The sequence below is a fragment of the Pleurodeles waltl genome, chromosome 9 (assembly GCF_031143425.1).
Source record: "Pleurodeles waltl isolate 20211129_DDA chromosome 9, aPleWal1.hap1.20221129, whole genome shotgun sequence".
In the NCBI taxonomy this organism is placed as follows: domain Eukaryota; kingdom Metazoa; phylum Chordata; class Amphibia; order Caudata; family Salamandridae; genus Pleurodeles; species Pleurodeles waltl.
The window spans coordinates 428,874,596-428,895,369 of NC_090448.1; the positions used below are offsets into that span (position 1 = coordinate 428,874,596).

General features: G+C 40.1%; 1 protein-coding gene across 4 annotated transcripts in view; it reads left to right on the top strand.

Annotated features, from left to right (window-relative positions):
• SIPA1L3 (signal induced proliferation associated 1 like 3) overlaps positions 1 to 20,774 on the top strand; it is a 635,337-nt gene that overhangs the window by 320,389 nt on the left and 294,174 nt on the right. For all 4 annotated transcript variants that reach the window (XM_069207242.1, XM_069207245.1, XM_069207243.1 and 1 more), the window contains exons 8-9: positions 2,569 to 2,726; positions 5,796 to 6,372. In XM_069207242.1, the coding sequence (XP_069063343.1) occupies positions 2,569 to 2,726; positions 5,796 to 6,372 (735 nt within the window). The remainder of the gene's footprint in view (positions 1 to 2,568; positions 2,727 to 5,795; positions 6,373 to 20,774) is intronic.

The following is a 20,774-nucleotide window of genomic DNA, read 5'->3' on the forward strand; positions in this document are numbered from 1 at the left end:
GTTTTGTTTGCTAAAATCCAGAAATATAAAAAATATAACTGTCTTTTACCTTTGAGAGAGTAGTTGGGAGGGGGGGGGGGTTGATTTGGTGCTTGCAAACACCCTTCCATTTTTGCACAAAATAGTAGAGGGCTGTGTAGACTAAAGAAAAGCAGTCACTGTTTTCTATCAAGGTGAGCTAATAATAAATATCATTCTCTTGCCCTTGCTCAATGTGGGCAGCTAAACAAAGATCTTCCCTACATTAGGGCAGGCAGAGGCAAACATTCAACTATTTGGAATTTAGGATAAATTTGTGGGAATAATTATCCCACACCGTGCCCTAAGCAGGGAGTGGGGGGAGCAAAAAAAGATGTCCCCTTCTCTTTGACATGGGAAAGTGGCAAATCAATGTTTTTACCTTGGGTTTAGGTAAAGTTGAGAGCAGCAAACAAAGATTCACCAGGGGAAGAAGAAAACATACATGCCTCTTGGTCTTGGATAATGTATGTAAGATAAATAATGTCTGAGTGGTCAAGACTGGGTGGGGCCAAACATCTACACTACCTTTGTGCAAGATGGGGGTAATAAAGCAGCATCTCCCATTACCTTGCACATTGTTTGGGTCAACCATACGTTCCCTACCCTTGTTCTTACGGTGGAGGAAATGAATGCAGAGGAGAAACACAGATCTCTCACTTTTGCTTGGGCAAGATTGGGAGGAGAAATATACCTCCACCTGCCTTTGGGCTAGGGGGTATTTAGACTAACTATCTCCTACTCCTCTGCAAGCTTATGGCAAACAACAACTCCAACCTACCTCAAGGCAAAGGATTAAAAAAGTATACCCCATCTGATCTGACCTTGGCCAATGCTGAGAATGCTTTAAGATTACAGCTGTCAGGCAGCAGTTACCTGTTTGAGGCCTTCTTCACCATCTAAAAAAGTAGACCAAACTAGTGATGCATTATCTTGTTCACATTACCGACAAAACACTTGCATCAAATAATACAAGACGTACATCGTTCAGAACTAACAAAATTCACTCAAATGTCTAAGCTTAAATTCGACTTAAAGTTGACAGAGGTGAATACTGTTTACATCACAAAACCTCAAACAATACCACATTCACAAGTTAAGCTGGTACCTCAACTTTACGCACCACCTCCCTCAGTAACTTTAACTACTGTTTCGTCATACACTCCTATACAATCTTATGTTTTCACACATGCAGTGCCATATTGCATAGTGTGCAATTTCCCGAAGTGTGTCCATCGTGAAAACACATACAATGCAAAGCACAAGTTATTTTCATTATATTCATGCAATTCCTAATATTGTAGAATATGTAATATCCTATTATACGTGAGAAGTGCTTGATGTTGCAAATAATGTATGTTGGGGCGGGAGCTAAAGTTAAGTAATTAAAACAGTAGTGTAACATAAAAGGTTAAGGTAGTAAATTAGCTTAATAATTTCATGTTGTACGTTTTGCTGTAGCCATTTTTACACCTTCATCAATCCTACCCCTCTTTAGTCTTTTCATGGAATGATTTATTTATACAGATTAAGTAAATCCATTGTCACATAGATTATCCGAGCTTCCTTCTTTACCCCAGATTTTGCTTGTTTTAATGTCTCATGTCATAGAAATTGGCTAGACAACTTCGAGTTAGAAAACCCTTCCTTGTCTTTTTGACTCCTTCTTTGCCAAGAGATGTCAAGCGAGTTATGCGAAAATGGGCACTGATAACCTTCACATTGGAGCCTATTCTACCAGAAGAGCTATATCATAAAAAGCTTTTGTGCTAGAGGCTAGGTTTGAGAGTACCATAAGACAGTTTTTACAAGTTTCTATTTTAAGACGATGGGCATGTGGCTTTATTATGAAGAGTTATCTTTAAAAGAACATGATGGTGACCACAGTCCTGACACACAATGTAGCGTTTCCTATCTAAAATTACTGAATCTCTGAATTCTCTAAAGGGCAGGTAGGTGAGCATTATCACATTCATTCCTTCTAAGCAGTCTGAATCATTTACTATATTAAAAGCATAATTTGTGTGGCGCAGATACCTTATAATTACTCTGCATAAATTGTGGACCTTAAATATATGTCAGTAGGGACTGAACTTAAGCAAATATACATATGAGGCTCAGTAATAAGATCGGTTTAATGAGATGAGTGGAAAAGGAAGGAAATTCTGCAAAAAAAGATGGGTTGTAACAACTGCTGGTATGCCATGTGGATAGAGCTTCTTCGTAGTCATGTTGTATAGAGTTGTGGAAAACTTGGACTGACTTGTTTTTTTTTGTTTATTGACCCTTTGCTCTCAATAGAGTACACTTTTTTTTTCTTCAAGGAAAAGCAGCATTTCACTTGAAAAAAAAACATACAGCACGTCCCCAATTTGTATTGCATTCCCTATCACACAGATGTTGCCATGTGACTCAAGTACTGTGTTTTTGCAATGCCAATAGTCACTTACGGTAATTGAAGAGTGATCTGTGGGTCTTTCACTGGACATTAAAAGATGTAATGGACTTGCAACCACTAACCTGTTTTCCTTTTCCCATTTATATTGTCAGTTGCTACGGAAACGCCACATAGGAAATGACATAGTTACCATCATCTTTCAAGAACCCGGAGCGAAGCCTTTCACTCCTAAGAATATTCGATCCCATTTCCAGCATGTCTTCATCATTATCAGGGTCCACGATCCTTGCACTGAAAATGTTTGTTACAGGTGAGTCAAAGATAGGATGGGAATGAAAGCCTTTTTGTCTTTGACAACCCAACATTGACTGTTCTACTGATTACATTTACGGCTTGGTGAGAATTATACCACAAATAAGCATACATGCTTGATAAGAGCAGTCGGGCTACTAATGCTAGTATTGTAAATGGTGTTTTCATTCTTTTTATGTTCTTCAGTTCTCTTATCAAATTGACTAATTTCTTCTGAAGGTAAACAACCTTTTTTATTTAAATAGGAACTCCAAACTAGTAATGGATATGTATTCAGTTATCTTATCAACCATAATATATGCAAGAAATCCACTGATCACATTAACACATACAGGCTCTCTGTCATTGTTTATGTGGGATAATCCATGACCTGTGTTCTTAATTGACTTAGATATTTTCTTCATGATGGCTAAATAATGCATATTCACTGTTCAGATTCAGAGATGACAATTCCACTGGTTTTAAGCATATTCACTACCATTTAAGCTATGAGTCTAATAAGCTTGAAGTAATTTTTAGGTCTGGCTTGTTAGCACAGCTGTTGCAGTACATAATTTAAAGTGCCTTTTCGTTCCACCGATGGGGAGTATTCCTCACGCTCCTCATTCTGTTTAGTATATCTATTCTCCTTCTAAAGAATGCTTGACTTAACATCTCAAAAGTAGTCTGAATCATCTTGCAGTACTTTTTTTTATCTTGTGAATGTATTATATACTAACAGAAATGTGTTTATTTTTTACACTATAGCACGCTTGTTCTCAGTGTTTTTTTGTCAAAACTCAGATGCAAGCCAGATCTTTTGGTTTCTCCATTTTTATATTGATTCCCTCACTGCTGACTTGGATATCCTCTGTCCTAGCCACCTGCATAGAAATGTTTGGCTTAATCGTTCCTCTTGCTGAGTACATCCCGAAGTGTCAATGCCTGTCTGTTTTAAGTCCCACTTTACTCACCTAATCAGTGAGGTAGAGGAGACTGGAGTAAACGTCTTCCTAAATGCCTTAAAAACCACCAGTTAGAGCAGAATCAGATTCATCAAAGCTTCATAAGCTTTCAGACACCAAGGCATCCACAATATATAATAATTGGGGGAACTTAGTGTGGGATTCTGAGTTTAGGTGATTAGAGGTAAAACAAAAATGGTAAATTCACACCTTTGTGTACTTACCTACAATAGGAGCCCAGGAAAGTGTATGACGTGTCAAATTGTCTAGGGATGTGGAGGGGTGTCCATGAAATGGGCAATTCAAAGAGGTGCACCCAAACATCTTTATGCATCACAACCTGGATCTCAGTTTTGTCACTGTTCATGCAGGGTCACTTCTCAGCTATCCTGCCATCCATTATTTCACCCAAGTGAGGTAATTATTGAAGTATCTTCAGTTTTCCATATGAATAAACATGTTGTTAGAGGAAAGAGGGGCTAACATGTATACCTGTATAGCTAATAATGTACGATGGTACTTAATGTAGATCAACAAAGTTAAATTTGAGTTATTGTGGTATTAGGAGACACATTTAAACCAGGGTAGGTGTCAGCACCCTAGCACATTTACTCGACTAGCACATATCAGGGGGTGAGCTATGTTGCAGATATTTTATTGCATTGCTAAGAGTAGCTCAACATTGGCAGAGATCAAGAGAACCCATGAAAACTGCCAACTTTTTCTGGTGTTTGGACCCATTCTTATTAAATCCCCCCCCTCCCAAATTTTTTCCTTTAGATGGTAAGTTCAGTTTACTTTCATGTGCTGCGAATTGGGAAACAAACTCCTCTGTTTGAGTGTCCTTTGCACCAGCGTTTTGGAAACTTTTAATACATTTAGCCACTATTCATATTTTGTCAGCTATCACTGTGCTCGCTGACATATTGAATGTTGATTTTATTCATTGTCTTACTTCTCTCTTGTGGAACAGTACTGCAGTGATATGTATTTACATTAATGGGAACTGCTTAGAACACTTTTAGATATGCAAGTTATATATTGGTCTTACTACATCATTAGGTTTGAATTATGACTGGGTTGTCATGTGTAGTTTTGTAATTTCTCCTCATAGAAATTTGGGGAGATCTCCAAAGCTAACTTGCAGCGGAAGCTCGGAGGAAGTTTCCTAGAAATTGTTTCTGTGGTGCAGTTAATATAATCAAATAAAATCTGGGGCGTACTTAGACCTGGACTATAGTTTATTTGTTGTGATCTGTGACACTTAGGTGTTAATGGTCTGGTCAGCTACAAGTACTTATCAGAATTGCCATTTAAAGAAAACGTAGTGCATGACACTTTGCTTCCCTGAGATTGTTATTTATCTAACTTTCTAACCAATACCCACCAGACCTGAACATGATTAAAGTGAATGCATGCTAACAGTTAACAAAGTGATAGAGGTAGAAATAGAAATAACAGATGAGCTTGAATCGCATGTTCACTCAATTTGTTTTTTTCCTAAGACACATTGTGTATATTAAGGAGCACATTTATGCCAAACCGTACTACACTTTCTGCTAAAATTTGACTTAGCATATGTTGTATTTTCCAAAGATATCTTTCTCAAAACCGCAGTAATTTTGCCTACAAATCTCTCTCTCTCTGCTTGCCATTTATAGGATTGATGCAGAGTTTGGCTAACTATGCTTCGGGATCTCTCTACTTTAAGAACAATGTGTTTTTTATGCTTTTCAACACAATTTAATACAAAAAGCAATTACACCATCGCACAACATATTTTCAACATGGCACTCACAATTAAATATTTCCTTCTATAGCTGACACTTCTCTTGGCAGCAGATACAAAAACATAACTGTCCCAAGTAATTTGGACCCTCTCCTATCTCTTCCCACCCCTTCCTCCCCTTAGCGAGCAATATATCACAGCCAATCATAGGCTCCCGGGAGCCAAGAATAATGTGTTTAACACTATGACTCTTTCTGTGTATTATGTTGCATGGTTTTCAGTTCTCTATGCTTAATAAATGCTAATTAAAATTGGATGTAGTACTTTCTGTGAATTGAGGTAACATTGTGTAGGTACATAACTGATCTTAATGATTCTTCTTTTCATTTGAAAGTGTGGCTGTAACAAGATCCAAAGATGCCCCACCATTTGGACCTCCAATCCCAAATGGAGTTACGTTTTGCAAGTCAGATGTCTTCAGAGACTTTCTTTTGGCGAAGGTGATAAATGCAGAACATGCAGCTCACAAGTCAGACAAATTTCATACCATGGCAACACGAACGCGTCAGGAATATCTCAAGGATCTGGCTGAAAACAGTGTCACCAACACACCAATAGATTCCACAGGAAAGTTCAATCTAATATCCCTAACATCAAAAAAGAAAGAAAAGACAAAGGCTAGGGTTGGGGCGGAACTCTACAGCAATGGAGCAATTGCTTGGCATGTCACAACTCAAGATTTTGCACAAGGTGTAGAAATCAAATGCATCCTTGGGATTTCCAATGAGTTTATTGTCTTGATTGAACAAGGTACCAAGGAAGTGGTATTCAATTGCTTCTGTGGGGATGTAATTGGATGGACCCCAGATAATGAGACTATTAAAATCTTCTATGGTAGGGGAGATCACATTTTTGTCCGAGCTTCAGACGACAGTGCAGAGGATATCAATGAAATTGTACAGAGGTTAAAGGTAAGGCATAGCATTGATTCTTATTTTTGAAGACTTTGCAAATTGGGTCAGATCAATGAAAACGGGTTTCTGGCAGATCTCAAAACTGTTTCTACTTATTTAGGGTGAAAACATTTCTTGTCCAATTTGAACTCAAATTGTCAGGCTGTTGCCAAATCTATCATACAAGTAACTGTAAAGTTTTTGTTGGTGGATAAACATGGTAAATATTCAGTTCTCCTAAACTGTCCCCTCCCTTTCTTCCTTTGTGTTGTGGCTTGTATGGTGGTATGTACAGTTCAGTTACATTTAAATGTCCACAGAAACATTTCTTCAAAATTAGAAGTCTTAAAGCAGCAGTACTACCAAAAGCAATCACAAAATTGCTTGTTCATAATATAATCTATTTATTCACAGATTATATTATGTGTTTTACCCAACAACCAAATAGGTACTCCGGCAACTCTTTTTTTTTATAAACCTCTTTTTGCTGTTCCAGGATGCTGTATGTACCAAACACCTTGCCGTTAGTTTTTGGAAGTCATTCTGTCATTACCGGAGACATTTTCCATGCCACATGTAATGGAATGCCTCAGTGTATCAATGAAGAGTTCTTGGGAAGATACACAGTTGTAATCTAAATTCGCCACAACAGGCTTTCCCAAACTGATCAAGCAGACTTAAGGCTTAAATGTGGCAGTGTATTTAATAGGGCTAGGCCCGTAACTGATTTAAGTAACTGCTCTGTTAGTTCATTCCGGAAAGTAGCAGAAAAGGGCAATCTTTTTAAGGTGAGTAATGTATATCTACCTTGCATGAAAGGTGCTGGCATTAAAGCAAGTCAAAGACAAGACTGATCAAAGCATTTTGGCTGATCTTGTCTGACCTGGACAATATCGTGGCAGTCTGTCACATAGTGACCCGAGCTCTTCAAAATGCCACTGCTCATCAGAGAAGAAATTAGTAGTAGTGTGATAAATCTGAAACCTATATTAATATGGATGTTAAGGAGAAGCATTTTTGAGTTTCTGCAGTTTTTTGCAGTCTTGAGAAAACAAAGACCAACGAGGCGGAGCCTTATCTCTTTAATCCCATAGCATACCCATTGATGGTCTCTACTTCTCCTGAAAGGGAAAAGCCACATTTTCCCCTAATAATAATTCCTAATAGGGATTTTAAGGTGATTTATGGCAATAGCAAAGACTCGTTATCCTAGGTCCCTGGCTATAATAATGGTTAAATAAGCAAATAATTTGCTTTGTTATTTTTGTGTTCTATGGGAAATAATAGGACATTTTTGGATTATTTTCCTCAGGCACTGATTATGGTGAAAAAGAAAAGTAGTTTAGTCTAGTTTTGATTGTTAGATCAGGCATTGGCATTGCCAGGAGGTCTGGCCTTCGTCTGCTGTACCCTGCACTCTCAAAGGTACACCGCTCACTGTGCATTAATTTGGGTAGAATCGCTTACCTTTGGTGTACTGGAAATATGAGAAAGAATCAAGAAAGAGTATCCGCCTTCTCTCATTTGATGGAACATTAGCACAGTTAAGAGTGGATAATTAAAGACTGAAGCATGTGAGAGGGCATCTTGGGCTGAAGCTGAGAGCTGAAATGCTCCAGTCAGGTACCAGCAAGTGCCCAGTGCACCATGCAAAGTGTCTTAAAGAAGATCTCTTTATTCACTAATAACCAGTGGAGGAAGCCAACTTGGAAAGTGACTAAAGTGGAAGCTATATTTTGCACAATATATAAATATTTAGGTAAGCCTAGCAAGACTACATTCTTGTAATCAAAACAGAATGTGATAGCTGCTTGGGTCAGTAATCATACCCCCTTTAAAACTGAGGCAAGGAACAATTTTCCTTACGCTTTTCAAAAGAAAGTAAGATGTATCAGTGTTCTTATTGATGTGGACAGAAGGTAAAATCATGTTGATAGAGACACCAACATTTGTGTTCGTAGTATCTGGTTAGGAAAGGGCTAAACCAAACAGAGGTCCACGACCAAGCTTTCTCTAGCACCAGCACCTTTGTTACAGAATTCTTCAAAGTACACAATAACTCTTAACCAATATCTAGTCCTAACATTACAAATGTAGTCAATGAATTAGAGACCTCTACCACCACCCAAACTTGGGAACTGTGTCAGAAGGTATCTTAGTGTTAAACAATGCATAGCCCCTTCATATGGTGTTCGGCAGTGGATGTTCTTCCCATTACAGTTGTCACCAATTTAAAGCCCTTGCTTTTATTTCTCAGGCAGTTCGCAGTGTAAACCTGTGCATTTATCAAATAATTCACTTTGTGAAACCGATCTGTCCAGTGTTGATTGGAGGTGTGAAGGGGGTGCATTGTGTGCTATAAACTCAGATATGAACAACACTAAAGAATAAGACACAATAAATCAAATTCCTACCAGTGGTTTTTCTTTTAAAGGCTACTAAACACTATATTCAAAATTAGAAATATTTGCAAGCGTTCAAGTGGAATTACAAACTGCAAGGTCCCTCCTTCAGAGGCCTTGCAGACTAACCTGGGTGCAAATCACATATCCTAAAGACATATCAGAGGTGGCAAATAACTGTGTAAATGTAGTTTGTTCCGATCACCTGTATATTACTGGGAGGCATTTTGTGACCAGCAGGTTCTAACACTAAAAAACAGCAATGCACACACAAAGCATTAAATGATAAGCAAGGTTAGGCCTGAAGGCTTTACATCATTCACAATATCAAATAGCGGGCTAGTGCCGTTGTCCCAACATTTAAAAACAAATAAAGGAAACCTATTGCCTTTCACATGAACATAAACACGTTGATGTGGTCACAGCCCAGAGAGACCCATCAAATGGTTTGGATTTTAGACAGGCCCAAAGTATACATTGACATGAATTTCAATTCTTCTTCTGGAAACTCCATGCGTTATCTATGGCCAAGCCATAAAGGGACCTCTGTACTAAGCCCTTTCCAATTACATAGTTCAAAAGGTAAAGTCCCTTCCTGTGGTGTTTATCACAAAGTATACCTCCCTCCCTATTGTATTTGATAGAGGGTTCACAATATGAAACCCTTTGCTATTGATGATGTAGAAGAGTTCACTAGGTAAAACCCTTTGCTATCACATATGTTATAGAATTCATGGTGTAAAGCCCCTTCCTTTTTTATTTGTCTCAAAGCTCCCAATATTAAAACCTTTCCTATTGCATTTGAGTGAGCCTTTGCAGGAAGTCCCATGGCAGTCAGAAGTTACTAGTCCCAATTTTGACAGTGGTTGTCTTTCACCTCTGGCGTCCTGTGTGCCCCAGATCTTCAAGCGGTGGGAGTGGGGGGACGGGGGGGGTAACCAAGTGATATTTTAACACTTGAATCTAAGGGTAATTAGGCAGAGCAGTTCAAAGCGGGCTTTGGTAGGTGATGTGGCGTAGAAATTTTGAATACTGCTACGCACAGCATTAACAGTTGGTAAATCATTGGCCAGCCAGTGCTTTTTCAATAAAAAAGTTTTCTTACAACACTCATGAATAAATATTGCACTTAAAATGGCAAATATTTACATGGTTTCAGGTGATATTACCAATTGAAATCCCTCTTAGAGTGACCTTGCAGAGTAATCAGGCCGAAAATCCTAAGGAAATGTTACAGGTGGTAAATAACCCTGTAAATGTAGTCAACTTCCATTGTTTGTGTGGTGCCATTTGACACTTTGGCTCTCTACTGGTAAAGAGTCCTGCAGGAAAATAAGGTGTTTCACAATCAAAAAATTAAGTCTGCAGGCTTTGTCAAGTTGTTCACAATGTAAACCTAGAGTGCTGTTGCCTCATCACATTTAATGACCAAGCAAGCAAGCTTGTTTGCTATAACTTCAACATAAGCATAGCCATGTGATGTCTTATAGCATTTGTCAGAACGTTCACTATGCAAAACCCATTCCTGTCGTATTTGTCAAGAAATTCAAAATGTAAAACGTCTTCCTATGGTGTTTTTTCATGTGGTTCACAATTTGCAGCTGCTTCCTATTGCATTTGTGAGAGTTCACCGTTACATTTGCCAGAGGTGTAATGTAAAACCCTTGCTTATTGAATACGTAAGAGAGTTCACAATGTAAAGGTTCTTTGTATGTTTTTAGTGGGAGGAGGATGGTTATTTGTTTTGTAGTCGTAATAAGATGCTAATTGTGCATAACCAGTAGGCACTAAACATTGTCAAGGAAGGTTATGCCCCAAAACATCCCAGCAGTCCTTCGTTCATGTGCTCTGAGATTACATAAAATATGTGTATAGTTTTTGAGAGAACTTAAAACAGCTTCATCTTTGAGTAATAGATCTAGTTCTAAGAGAGGCCGGGGCTCATACTTCAAGTATGTTGTTGTCCGCAGTCTCATACAAAACATCAGGATGATATAGGATTCTTACAGTCTGAATCTGTTTCTCCTAAGGAATACTTTCAACATAGTTACACTGGCTCGGATGTCAGAGGCTGTGAAGGTTGGTGCTGGATGACAGCTGTAGATCTCCAGGATACATACTTCTGTGTAATGATACAAGAAGAACGTTGTGAGACTTTCTCAAGAAAATAATAATTATTAGTATAAATATCTACTCTTTCGGGTTGAATTTTGTTCCCAGGGTCTTAACAAAGGTTTTTTCAGAAATGGTATTGCATCTTTCTCTGCAGCCATCTCAAGACTTGTCTGACAGGTCTTTGGGATTGTTATTCAGATGAGTAACTGGTCAGTTCCAGTCTCCATTACTTGCCAGGATAACCTTTGTGTTGCTTCCAGTACACAGAGAACCCTGGGCTTTTCCAACCACTTGAGGTTTTTTTTTGGCTTTTCCTTTTCTAGAGGCTGCAGTTTACAGAAACAGTGTTAGATGCCTTTATGGGTTTAGCATTGCTCCTAGGTGGAGGCTGATCTCCTTTACTTTAATTAGGAAATGATTTATTTTTCTGGTTGTTTCAAAGGCAACCTAGCCTACCACCTGTTCTCAAGTAGCCCTCTTGGCTTGTGTAAAATGCCACTTCTGCATCATTTGACTTTGGTCTGGTCACCGTCTCTTGCCTCACAGTTCAAAAAGATTTCAGTTCCCAACATGTGTTGTTAGACTCTATTGTCCTCCTTCTTTAAACAGGGTCTCTTCCAACTTCCAGTTACATTGTGCTGCACATAAGTGGAAGTGAACCTGAAAAATCTTTTCACAGTGTTAAGTACCTGTTTTGTTCTGTGAATCTGTTTGCCAAACAGAAGAACTCGCAAAACCTGGTTTATGGATCCATGGAGGAGGGGGACATGGCGGGTTGCGTCGCGGCCGCAGCTCGCTAGACGCATCTCCCACCGCTCCTGGGGGCGTGGCATGAACACACAGCGATCGGCTGGATGTGCTGCCCAGCCGTCCGAGACGCGGAATCCCGGCCGCTGTTGAGACCGGGGGAGGCATCCAGCGAGAGACTCCGGCACTGGGGGCGTGCCGCGCTGGAGCTCCGCCGGGTGCGAAGGGGTTCGGCGAGGATTCCCTTGCGGGGGAATCCAGGCAGAGCCAGGATCGGAAAGGCTCCTGAGATGGTTTCTCAGGAGCCCAATAGCGTGACAACGCGCTTCTCTACAAATCCAGACCTGGAATGCCCAAGTAAGGTGGTGGGTGTCGCGGGGGCCAGGGGCGCTTACAGACTAGGAGATAAGAGTTCTCCCCCACCCCAGACCTCTGTTAACGCCTTCCAGGTAGGGGGTTTGGGGCTGAAGGGGGGGGAAAAGGACATTGATGTTGGTGGAAGACAGGGGAAACTTAAAAGCAAAACGGACTAGGCAAATCATTTATTTAAGAAAAAGAAAGAAGGAAGTGAGGGGAGATTAAAAAATAAGCACGGACTTGCGCCCTCGTTAAAGGCTTATTTTAAGGTCAGGCCGGAGGATATTGTGTTGGTACCGGGACAAGGAAAAATGGATAGCCACACGATTAAGCACTCTAGGAACAGCGCAGACCCTGGCGAGGGGGCTGAAAGTTACCCTCCCCCTTGATGGATATTTCGGCTCACCAGAAGAATTCACAAGTCGATTTCGATTCTTCTCTCAGCCAAGGTGGTAATTCATATATTATGCGACAGGAGGAAGGAGTCATACCAGAAGCGGTTACTAGCCCTCCCCTCGCTCAGGTTTTGCCCCCTGACCCCAGGCACAATCCTTCCATGGAGGAAGTAATTCTCTCCATCTCGGAGGATATAAAAAAGGGCTTTGCAAGCTCGGAGAGTAATCAAGGAGAGATTAGAGAGGCCTGTGAGGTTTTGGAAAGAAAATTTGATAGTTTAATGGAGAGGATCCAGACATTGGAGGAGACGGTAGGGGGGATGAAGGAGGAGCTGAAACACCAGAAGGATGAGATTCGAGATTTAAACGAAAAAGAACAAGGCTTACAAGTCAGAATTGAGCAGTTGGAGAACTATTCACGTCGGAATAACATAAAGCTGTTAAAGATCCCGGAAGGGGCAGAAGGGATAAACTTGAAGTCCTATGTGGTTTCCCTTATTAAAACTGTATGTGAGCTGGAAGAGAGTGGGGAAGAAATTGAAAAAGATATTCAGAGAATACACCGTGATCCCTTTACGAGGCGGGCCAACAGCACTAGACCAAGGAAAATCTTGGTTAATTTTTTAACCTATCATCTGAAAGAAAAAATCTTGAATAGTGCATTGAAACAGAAATCGTTGAGAGTTGAAAATATGTCATTTGAGATTAGATCCGATTTATCAAAGATTACAATGGATAGGCAGTGGGAGTTGGGGAAAAGGTTGGATGAATTTAAAAAGCTAGGAATCACGGCCCAGTTGAAGTTTCCGGCATTTTTGCGGATAATGTACAACAATGAAATGTATAACATAAGGGAAACAGGTCGGGCGGATGAGTTGTTAGATCTTATTAAAAAGGAACAGACCGATCATGTAAAATAATTTTTCTTGAAATCTTACGTTCCCAGGTAGGCGGGGTGCTCTAAAATCAGGCCCATGGTGGCCGATATAGTGGGGGGGTCCCCTAAGGAAGGGGTTAGGGAGGGGGTGGTACTAGGCGGGGTGGTCTTTGTTTCTTTTTTAGAGTTTTGTGTTTTTGAGTTTTGTATTGAAATAGTTCCTCATTCACCAGGGCAGTGGGACGACGGGTTAATTTGGAATGGTTAGATTGGGTAAAGGGCAGGGGGAGGGAAGTCTCACGATTAAGCTACTTTCTTGGAATGTCAATGGTTTAAGGACCAAATCAAGGCGGAATAAAATTCTACAATACTTAAAAGATTCACCGGCGCAAATTTTAATTCTGCAGGAGACTCATTTGGCTTCAGATGAGTGTAAGGAGTTGTTTAAGGCCCAAAAATGGGTGCAAGTGTGTCTTTGTACTACTCATAATTTTCACATAAGGGGAGTAGCCATTTTTGTCAAACAAAGGCCTACAAGCTAGACTAGAAATTCTCGAATTTAGAGCAGATCAAACCGGTCATTGGGTCATAGTAAAAATTCAGGTTGATGAGGTCACTTTGATATTGGTTGGATTCTATGGCCTGAACACGGATGATATTGAACCTCTCAAAAAGGTTTTTTCCCAGCTTATTGAATTTTCAGATCCAATTATTATGATGGGTGACTTTAATGTGGTGCTGGATAATAGACTGGATAGAACGGACACTTGCAGATCCTTAGGTACGCCAAAATCACAATGTTATTTAAAGAGAATGATGAAAGATTACGGTTTGTGCGATATATGGCGAAAGAGGGAAGGGGGGGCCAGAGCTTTTTCCTTTTTTAATAAGAAATATAGCCATGCGTCACGTATCGATTATTTTTTTAGTAGATGATAGGTTGTTGGAAAATGTTGATAGAATTGAATATTTGCCCCCACATCTATCAGACCATGCTGCGGTAGCATTGCATTTGACGCTCCCCCAGAGAAGAATGTTTAAGAGGTGGACATTGGAACGTGCACTGTTGCTAGATGAGGATGTCTTGGTGCAATTACGCAGAGAGACGGAAGGATTTTTTAAGGTTAATATAGGCTCAGCATCTTTATCATCGGTTTGGGACTCCTTTAAGGCGGTAATACGAGGGGAAATTAAGAGTATTTCATGCTATAAACGTAAAACGTTTAGTGAAGAAATAAATAGGCTAGAGCAGGAAATGCTAATAAAAAGTGAGATGCTGGTCGGCAAAGATGAAGGGACCCAGGAGGAGCTGGGAAGAGCAGAGCTGGCTGAGCTAAAAATACGATTGTCAAATATTTTACAGGCACGAACGGTTAAGAGATGGGAGGTTAGTAAACTTAAACACGTTGAATATGGGGAGAGCTCAGGGAAATTGCTTGCTTGGAAAGCTAAATCAGATCAAGTTAGGGGCCATGTTAAGGAAATAGTGGCGGGAGATACTGGCACAAAACTATCCCGTAGGGAGGATATTGAACAAGGGTTTCAGGACTTTTTTATATCTCTGTATTCGGAGCACCTGGAGGTGCGAGAAGAATCAGTGGAGGACTGGCTAGCTCAGGACGTGTTACCGGAAATCTCGCAGCAGACACAGGAATTTCTTAATGGCCCTATTACGGTTGAGGAAGTGAGGGCGGCTCTAGCTGGGGGTAAAGAAGGGAAAGCCCCGGGCCCTGATGGCATTCCGGTGGAGCTGTATAAAGTATTAGGCGATGTTATTACTCCAATTTTGGTCGAGCTATTTGGTAAGATTTTTTCTAATGAGATAGGAATACCTGTTTCATGGAATGATGCAGTGATTTCATTGATTTTGAAGCCCAGGAAAAATCCGACCAATTGCTCTTCTTACAGACCTATCTCATTATTGAATAGCGACTATAAAATGTTCACCAAAATAGTGGCATACAGAGTAAGTAGAGTAGCAAATAGTTTAATACACTCTGACCAGAAGGGCTTCTCAAAAGGGAGATATTTGCACGAGCTGTCATATGAATTAGTCGGGGCCATAGATATGGCAGTATCCTTTGATTCTCCTTTAGGGGTTATCACGGTTGACGCTGCGAAGGCCTTCGATCAGGTAAATTGGGCTTATTTGAAACTCTTGTTAAAAAAAGCTAAGTTGGGAAACAATCTCTGTGGGGTAATAAATCAGATATATACGGCCCCTACAGCCAGAATATTAGTGAATGGGAATCTTACTGGCCCTATAGCTATAGCAAGGGGCACCAGACAGGGCTGTCAGTTATCTCCTGTACTGTTTAACTTATATATGGAGCCATTTGCGAGGAAGATCCGTCAGAACAGGATGATTTCTCCCTTCTGTTGTCAGGGCTGGGAGAGGAAACTTGCTTTGTATGCAGACGATCTTTTGGTGTACACAGATAATCTAGCAACTGCATTCCCTGAGATTCTCAAGCTGGCTGAGGAGTTTGGTAAGGTGTCTTGTTATCAAGTGAATGTGGAAAAAACAGAAGTTATGGCTTGGAATATGGAGTATGAATCTGTTTACCGTAAAAAGGAAATTAGATATTTGGGAATCCTGATACCTCAAAATATTAATCAATTAGCTGAGAGGAACCAGTTAAAACTGTTGTTGGAATGTAAGAGTCTTCTACAAAGCTGGATTCACCTTCCCTTAACGATTATCGGAAGAGTTAACTTGGTAAAAATGTCTATTCTTCCAAAGTGGAATTTTTTGTTCTCTACTTCCCCACTCCCAATGCAGAAAATATACATAGAAAAAATGCAGCGCCTCATAAGTGACTTCATTTGGAGCTCTAAAGGTGTTAGAATTTCTCGGAAAAAGTTACGTCGGTGTAAGAATAAGGGCGGGTTGGCTTTACCGGAGCTGCAATATTATGCATGGGCCTTCCTTTTGAAAAACTTTAGAACATTGTCTCTTGCCTCAGACTCAACGACTACGGGTTTAATGTTTCAGATAATGGCTTCTAATATCAAAAGCGCTTCAACCAATTTTATGTTTAAGTTCGGGGACCCCAAATTTTTCAACAAGATAAAACTAAAAATTATGCGGGGCTGGCAGAAAGTTGGTACCACATCAGACAATCTGCGAAACTTACCTATTATAATGCCGATGCACCTATTTGGGACTCCCCGGGAACCCCGGAATGCTTTCAAGATATTTTAGCACTACCGATAAAACAAGCAGGATTAGAGCACTGGGGAGATCTGTTTTCGGAGGGGGTTCCTCCTCTTTGGGAAGTATTGCAGTTAAAGACGGGTGGTTCCTTGTCTAGGTGGAAATTTTTACAGATAAAAAAATGGGCTCAGGGGGTTAAGGAAGGTGTTGGTATGTCCAATCCATTGAGTGAGATCACCCCGAGCCCACTGGGAGGCTCCCACGAAGTGTCTGCATGGTACTGGGGGATCCTAGAAGGGGTGGATGGTGAATTTGTACTTCCCAGTGATTTGTGGAGGAAGTTTTTTTCAGAGGAGGAAGTTAAGAGCTGGTGGGAAGAGTCACTAAAAATGCTTTTTTGTACTGTGAAACCGGCTACTCTTAAGAAAAATCATTATTTCACGATACATAGAGTTTATATTTCCCCGGAGAAATTATCTAAAATGAGAGGAGGGCAGGAGGCAAGATGTCCAAAGTGTGGGTTAATCCAGGCAACTGACATTCATATGTTTTGGGAATGTTCTGATATTCAACATTTTTGGGAAGGAGTGTGTGAAACAATTTCGAGTATACTAGATCGGGAAATTGAAGCTTCTCTCCAGTTAATAATTTTTGGTCAGTATCAAGATCAGCAGGGACGGTCTGATCGAGACATAGTGGTAGATAAGAAGCTTATATTTTACGCAATACTGTTGGGGAGGCGGGAAATATGCAGAAAATGGGTTTCAAAGACCCCTCCAGGTCACTCAGATTGGCTGAAGGACCTTTTTTGCACTGCAGAACTGGATCAAATGACGGGGGCGGGACAGGGCGTGGGGGAACTTTTGGGCACCATTATTGAATTGGAAATCAAGACATTGAGATAATGATTTTTTTTTTTTTTTGTTTAAGTATTACTGAATGAAAGTGTATTTCTGTTATTGGTCCAATGATTTTATATCTTGCTCTGAAATCCTCCTGGAACTGGGACAGTCTGAGGATTGTTTGAGAGGAAAGAGCAACCCCTGGCCAAGAAAAACTCTTCTCGTCTTGGTTGAAAAGAAAAGGAGGTTTATATAAGGCCTAGGGTGAATGAGGACAAAAAAAAAACCTGGTTTATGCTTTCCATCTGGGCTCAGGTGTAAAGTCCTTGGAATTATGCTGTTCTGTATTAGTTAGGGAAATTCCTTTAAGGTTTTCTTCGATTTTGTACGGACTTCTGAAATTTACATTGACCTCCAGGTTCAAATTGACCCCTTTTGCCTTACCTTTTGTGGTTCATGAAAAGTGTTCTCCTCTCGAAGAACAGTTTTCTGTTACTTGTTAAAGTTCTAGACCAGTTAGCCGAGCAGACAGGACTGATTCTTCATTCCCACCAATGCTTATTGAACGTCAGTGTTGGGTTCTTAAAAAACAGATTATGCACATTTGGTATTTTAGGAAAGGCCATGGCTATTGTGTCTATAGGAAGGATACATCTCTAAAACAGACAAAGCAGAAATACATATTTTGGTTGTTGCTGCTGGACTTTAGATCCTGAAATCCTCTGAACACATATGCGAGTATGATATTTTGCTTGATTTCCGTACTTAGCCTGTATAGGACATTCTTTGAACATTCCTTTTCAACCAACAGCAGTGCACCCTTAATGTTCTTTATGACGCCACCTTTATATTAAATTATTTTCTTTTTGCTATTTCACCATCTTAATCCACCTATCTTGCACCTCAGTGGTACTTAAATCTGGTGTTGGGCATAATCGAGCATTTTGAGCTTGTGGCTTCCTGTGACACAAGCTTGCTAACAGGGAAAATCAATGTTATGGTGGCAATAACTCCTGCAAGAAAGGTTCAGGAGCTTGACGGTCTTTTGTCACGGTACCTTACATTGTCTTCCTCAATAACAACATTGTTATTTGGCTGGTCTCTCCCTTTATTCCAAAGGCATGTACAGAATAATGAACAAATAGTGGTATAGCCACTATTACCAGGTACTTTTTTGACAGTTGTTTATATTCTACAAAGCTAACCCCAGAATTAAGTGAAGTGTTTTATACAGATGACGTTATCACCTGTTATCATGTGTGAGATGTAAAAGCAAGTGCAGACACTTAAAGAAGGCCATTTTTAGAATTCAGCAGGGTTGTGAATTTATGCAAGTCAGCATTTAAAAATATTTTTGGGGAATTATAGAATGTAAAAGTGTCAAGGCAAGTACTATGTATATGGTTCTCTAGCAGTCTTTATCCTGAGAGGCGGTATAGACTCTTGTTTTCCAAGGCCTCGGACATAAGACTAGTAAAGGCTCCTTTTGATTGTGTGCTCATCCATCAGAGCAAAAGCAGTGCTATTGGTCTCCCAAAGATATGTACCTATCTCGGACATTTGTTAGGGTGACCTTGTGGTCTACTCTTTTTTTCTGTTAGTATTAATTTCCAGACACATCTCTTGAAAAGACGTGGCTTTTGGCCATGAACTTCGGCTACCACAAATGTCCTTGAAATTTGGAGAAGGATAGGCTGTCTTGTCTTCTCCCAACATCTGAACCTATGTAATGAAATTCCCACCCAGTTGAAAAGAAGGGACAGCGCGACAATGGGGTAAAAAAAAAAAACCTCTAGGGTGATTCCAGTGTGGTTATACTTGCTGTCTGTTTAACAAAAAAAAAGAAATAACCACACCCAATCACACAGTGTCTCTCATACATACGCAGCGTACCCCCTTTCACACAAGCACACACACCCACCCCCGACACAATCACTCATCACTTCAATTAGGATATGCTTTGCTACAAGCTTGCATATCAGGAAATAGTTAAGAACTGGATGTGGTGATTGGTGACACTGTTAAAGGATGAAGTCTACACAAGCGGAGGGACTATTGCACATTGAATGTAAACATTTTTTTGAAGTGATAGCATCCTTTTTCTTCTTAAGACTTTCTGTTATTGGTTGCTAACTCATTATTTCCCAATTAGTTATGATGTTGAGTGAGTAAGGTTTAAGGCGAACGCCTGAATCGCATTTAAGTTCATTTTTCCTATGGTGACTGTACTAGGAAAGTGTCTTGAGCCTCCTGGACTTATCACAACCAAGAACAGCGTTCAGGGCAGAGCATAATTAATGGAGAGGCATTCTGTCCCAGTGCTTGAACCAATTGAAACACCTCATTAATCCTGGAAGCTACTTTATCTGGTGTCCTTAGAATTAGCAGGGTAGGACACTTACCCAGTTATTGGTATTGAGGTCTTGCTAAAAGAAACTGCCACTGGGAAGCAGTCAGTCTCCTCTTCTGCTGGTAAAAAGGAACTGAAAAAGTCTGATAAAGATGGCCATTTGGCCGTAGCATTCTGTGATTTGCATGTATGCCTCACAGTACAAACTAGCTTTAGCATGGGCATAACTTTTCTGGATTGCAATACAGCTGCTATGATCAAGGTAAAAGATGTTATTACTGGTGAGGAGATGAATTTCTCACACTTATCCTTGCCCGACGTCAAGAGTCTGTATAACAAGACCATCGACAACCCTTTCTCGGTAAGTAACTAGATATTTTCCTCTCAGGTCTCGTTTGTGACACTAATATTTTTTTTGTGAATGTTTTTTTCAGGAGACATTACTCAACGATCTTTTAGATCTTTAATGTTTAAAATGGCACGGAATGATGAACTTGCTTAAATGCTTCACTTATTTATTTTTCTGAAATACATAAATAAAGTGGGAATTGTTTAGTCCAGTTGACAACGTACTTGCCTGGTGTATTTGTTGGTAGTGCTACTGCTTTGTTGTGCCTTCCCTCCTTCCCAAGGACTTGGCTGGGTAAATAATGTATTTACATTTTAGAAATTGAAGCAAGGATGTTGTTTTATACAGCAAAATCTTGGCAGATATCATTTAAAAGAAAAGTCCCTGATACCATCCAACAATTCGCATTCTCAACACCAATCCACATTTGTTATGATTTGATGTGTGCTCTTCGTGTTCATTGTACAGCATGATGTTTATGATGTTTTGTTCAACCAACTCAACCCTGCATGTCACACTTGAAGGTGAACTATGATGATCGAACTTTGCAGCATTTAGCTGAATGTTTGGGTAAATTCGAACCCTGTTGATGGCAAACTGTATCGGCACGTCTGTAAATCTTTCTTTTCTTATTGTTGTCTTGTAACAGCTCACATGCTTTCTAGTGAGAAAACACAGAACAGCTTTACCAATGGCTGGTGATATCACAAAGCATCTGTCTGCACTGAACTTGGAACAGTGACACTAAATTGAACTGCAGCAGTTGACTTTATGATCTGGAGTTCGTGTCACACTCACACTTCCAAAATCCATGAACCGGGCCATTTCA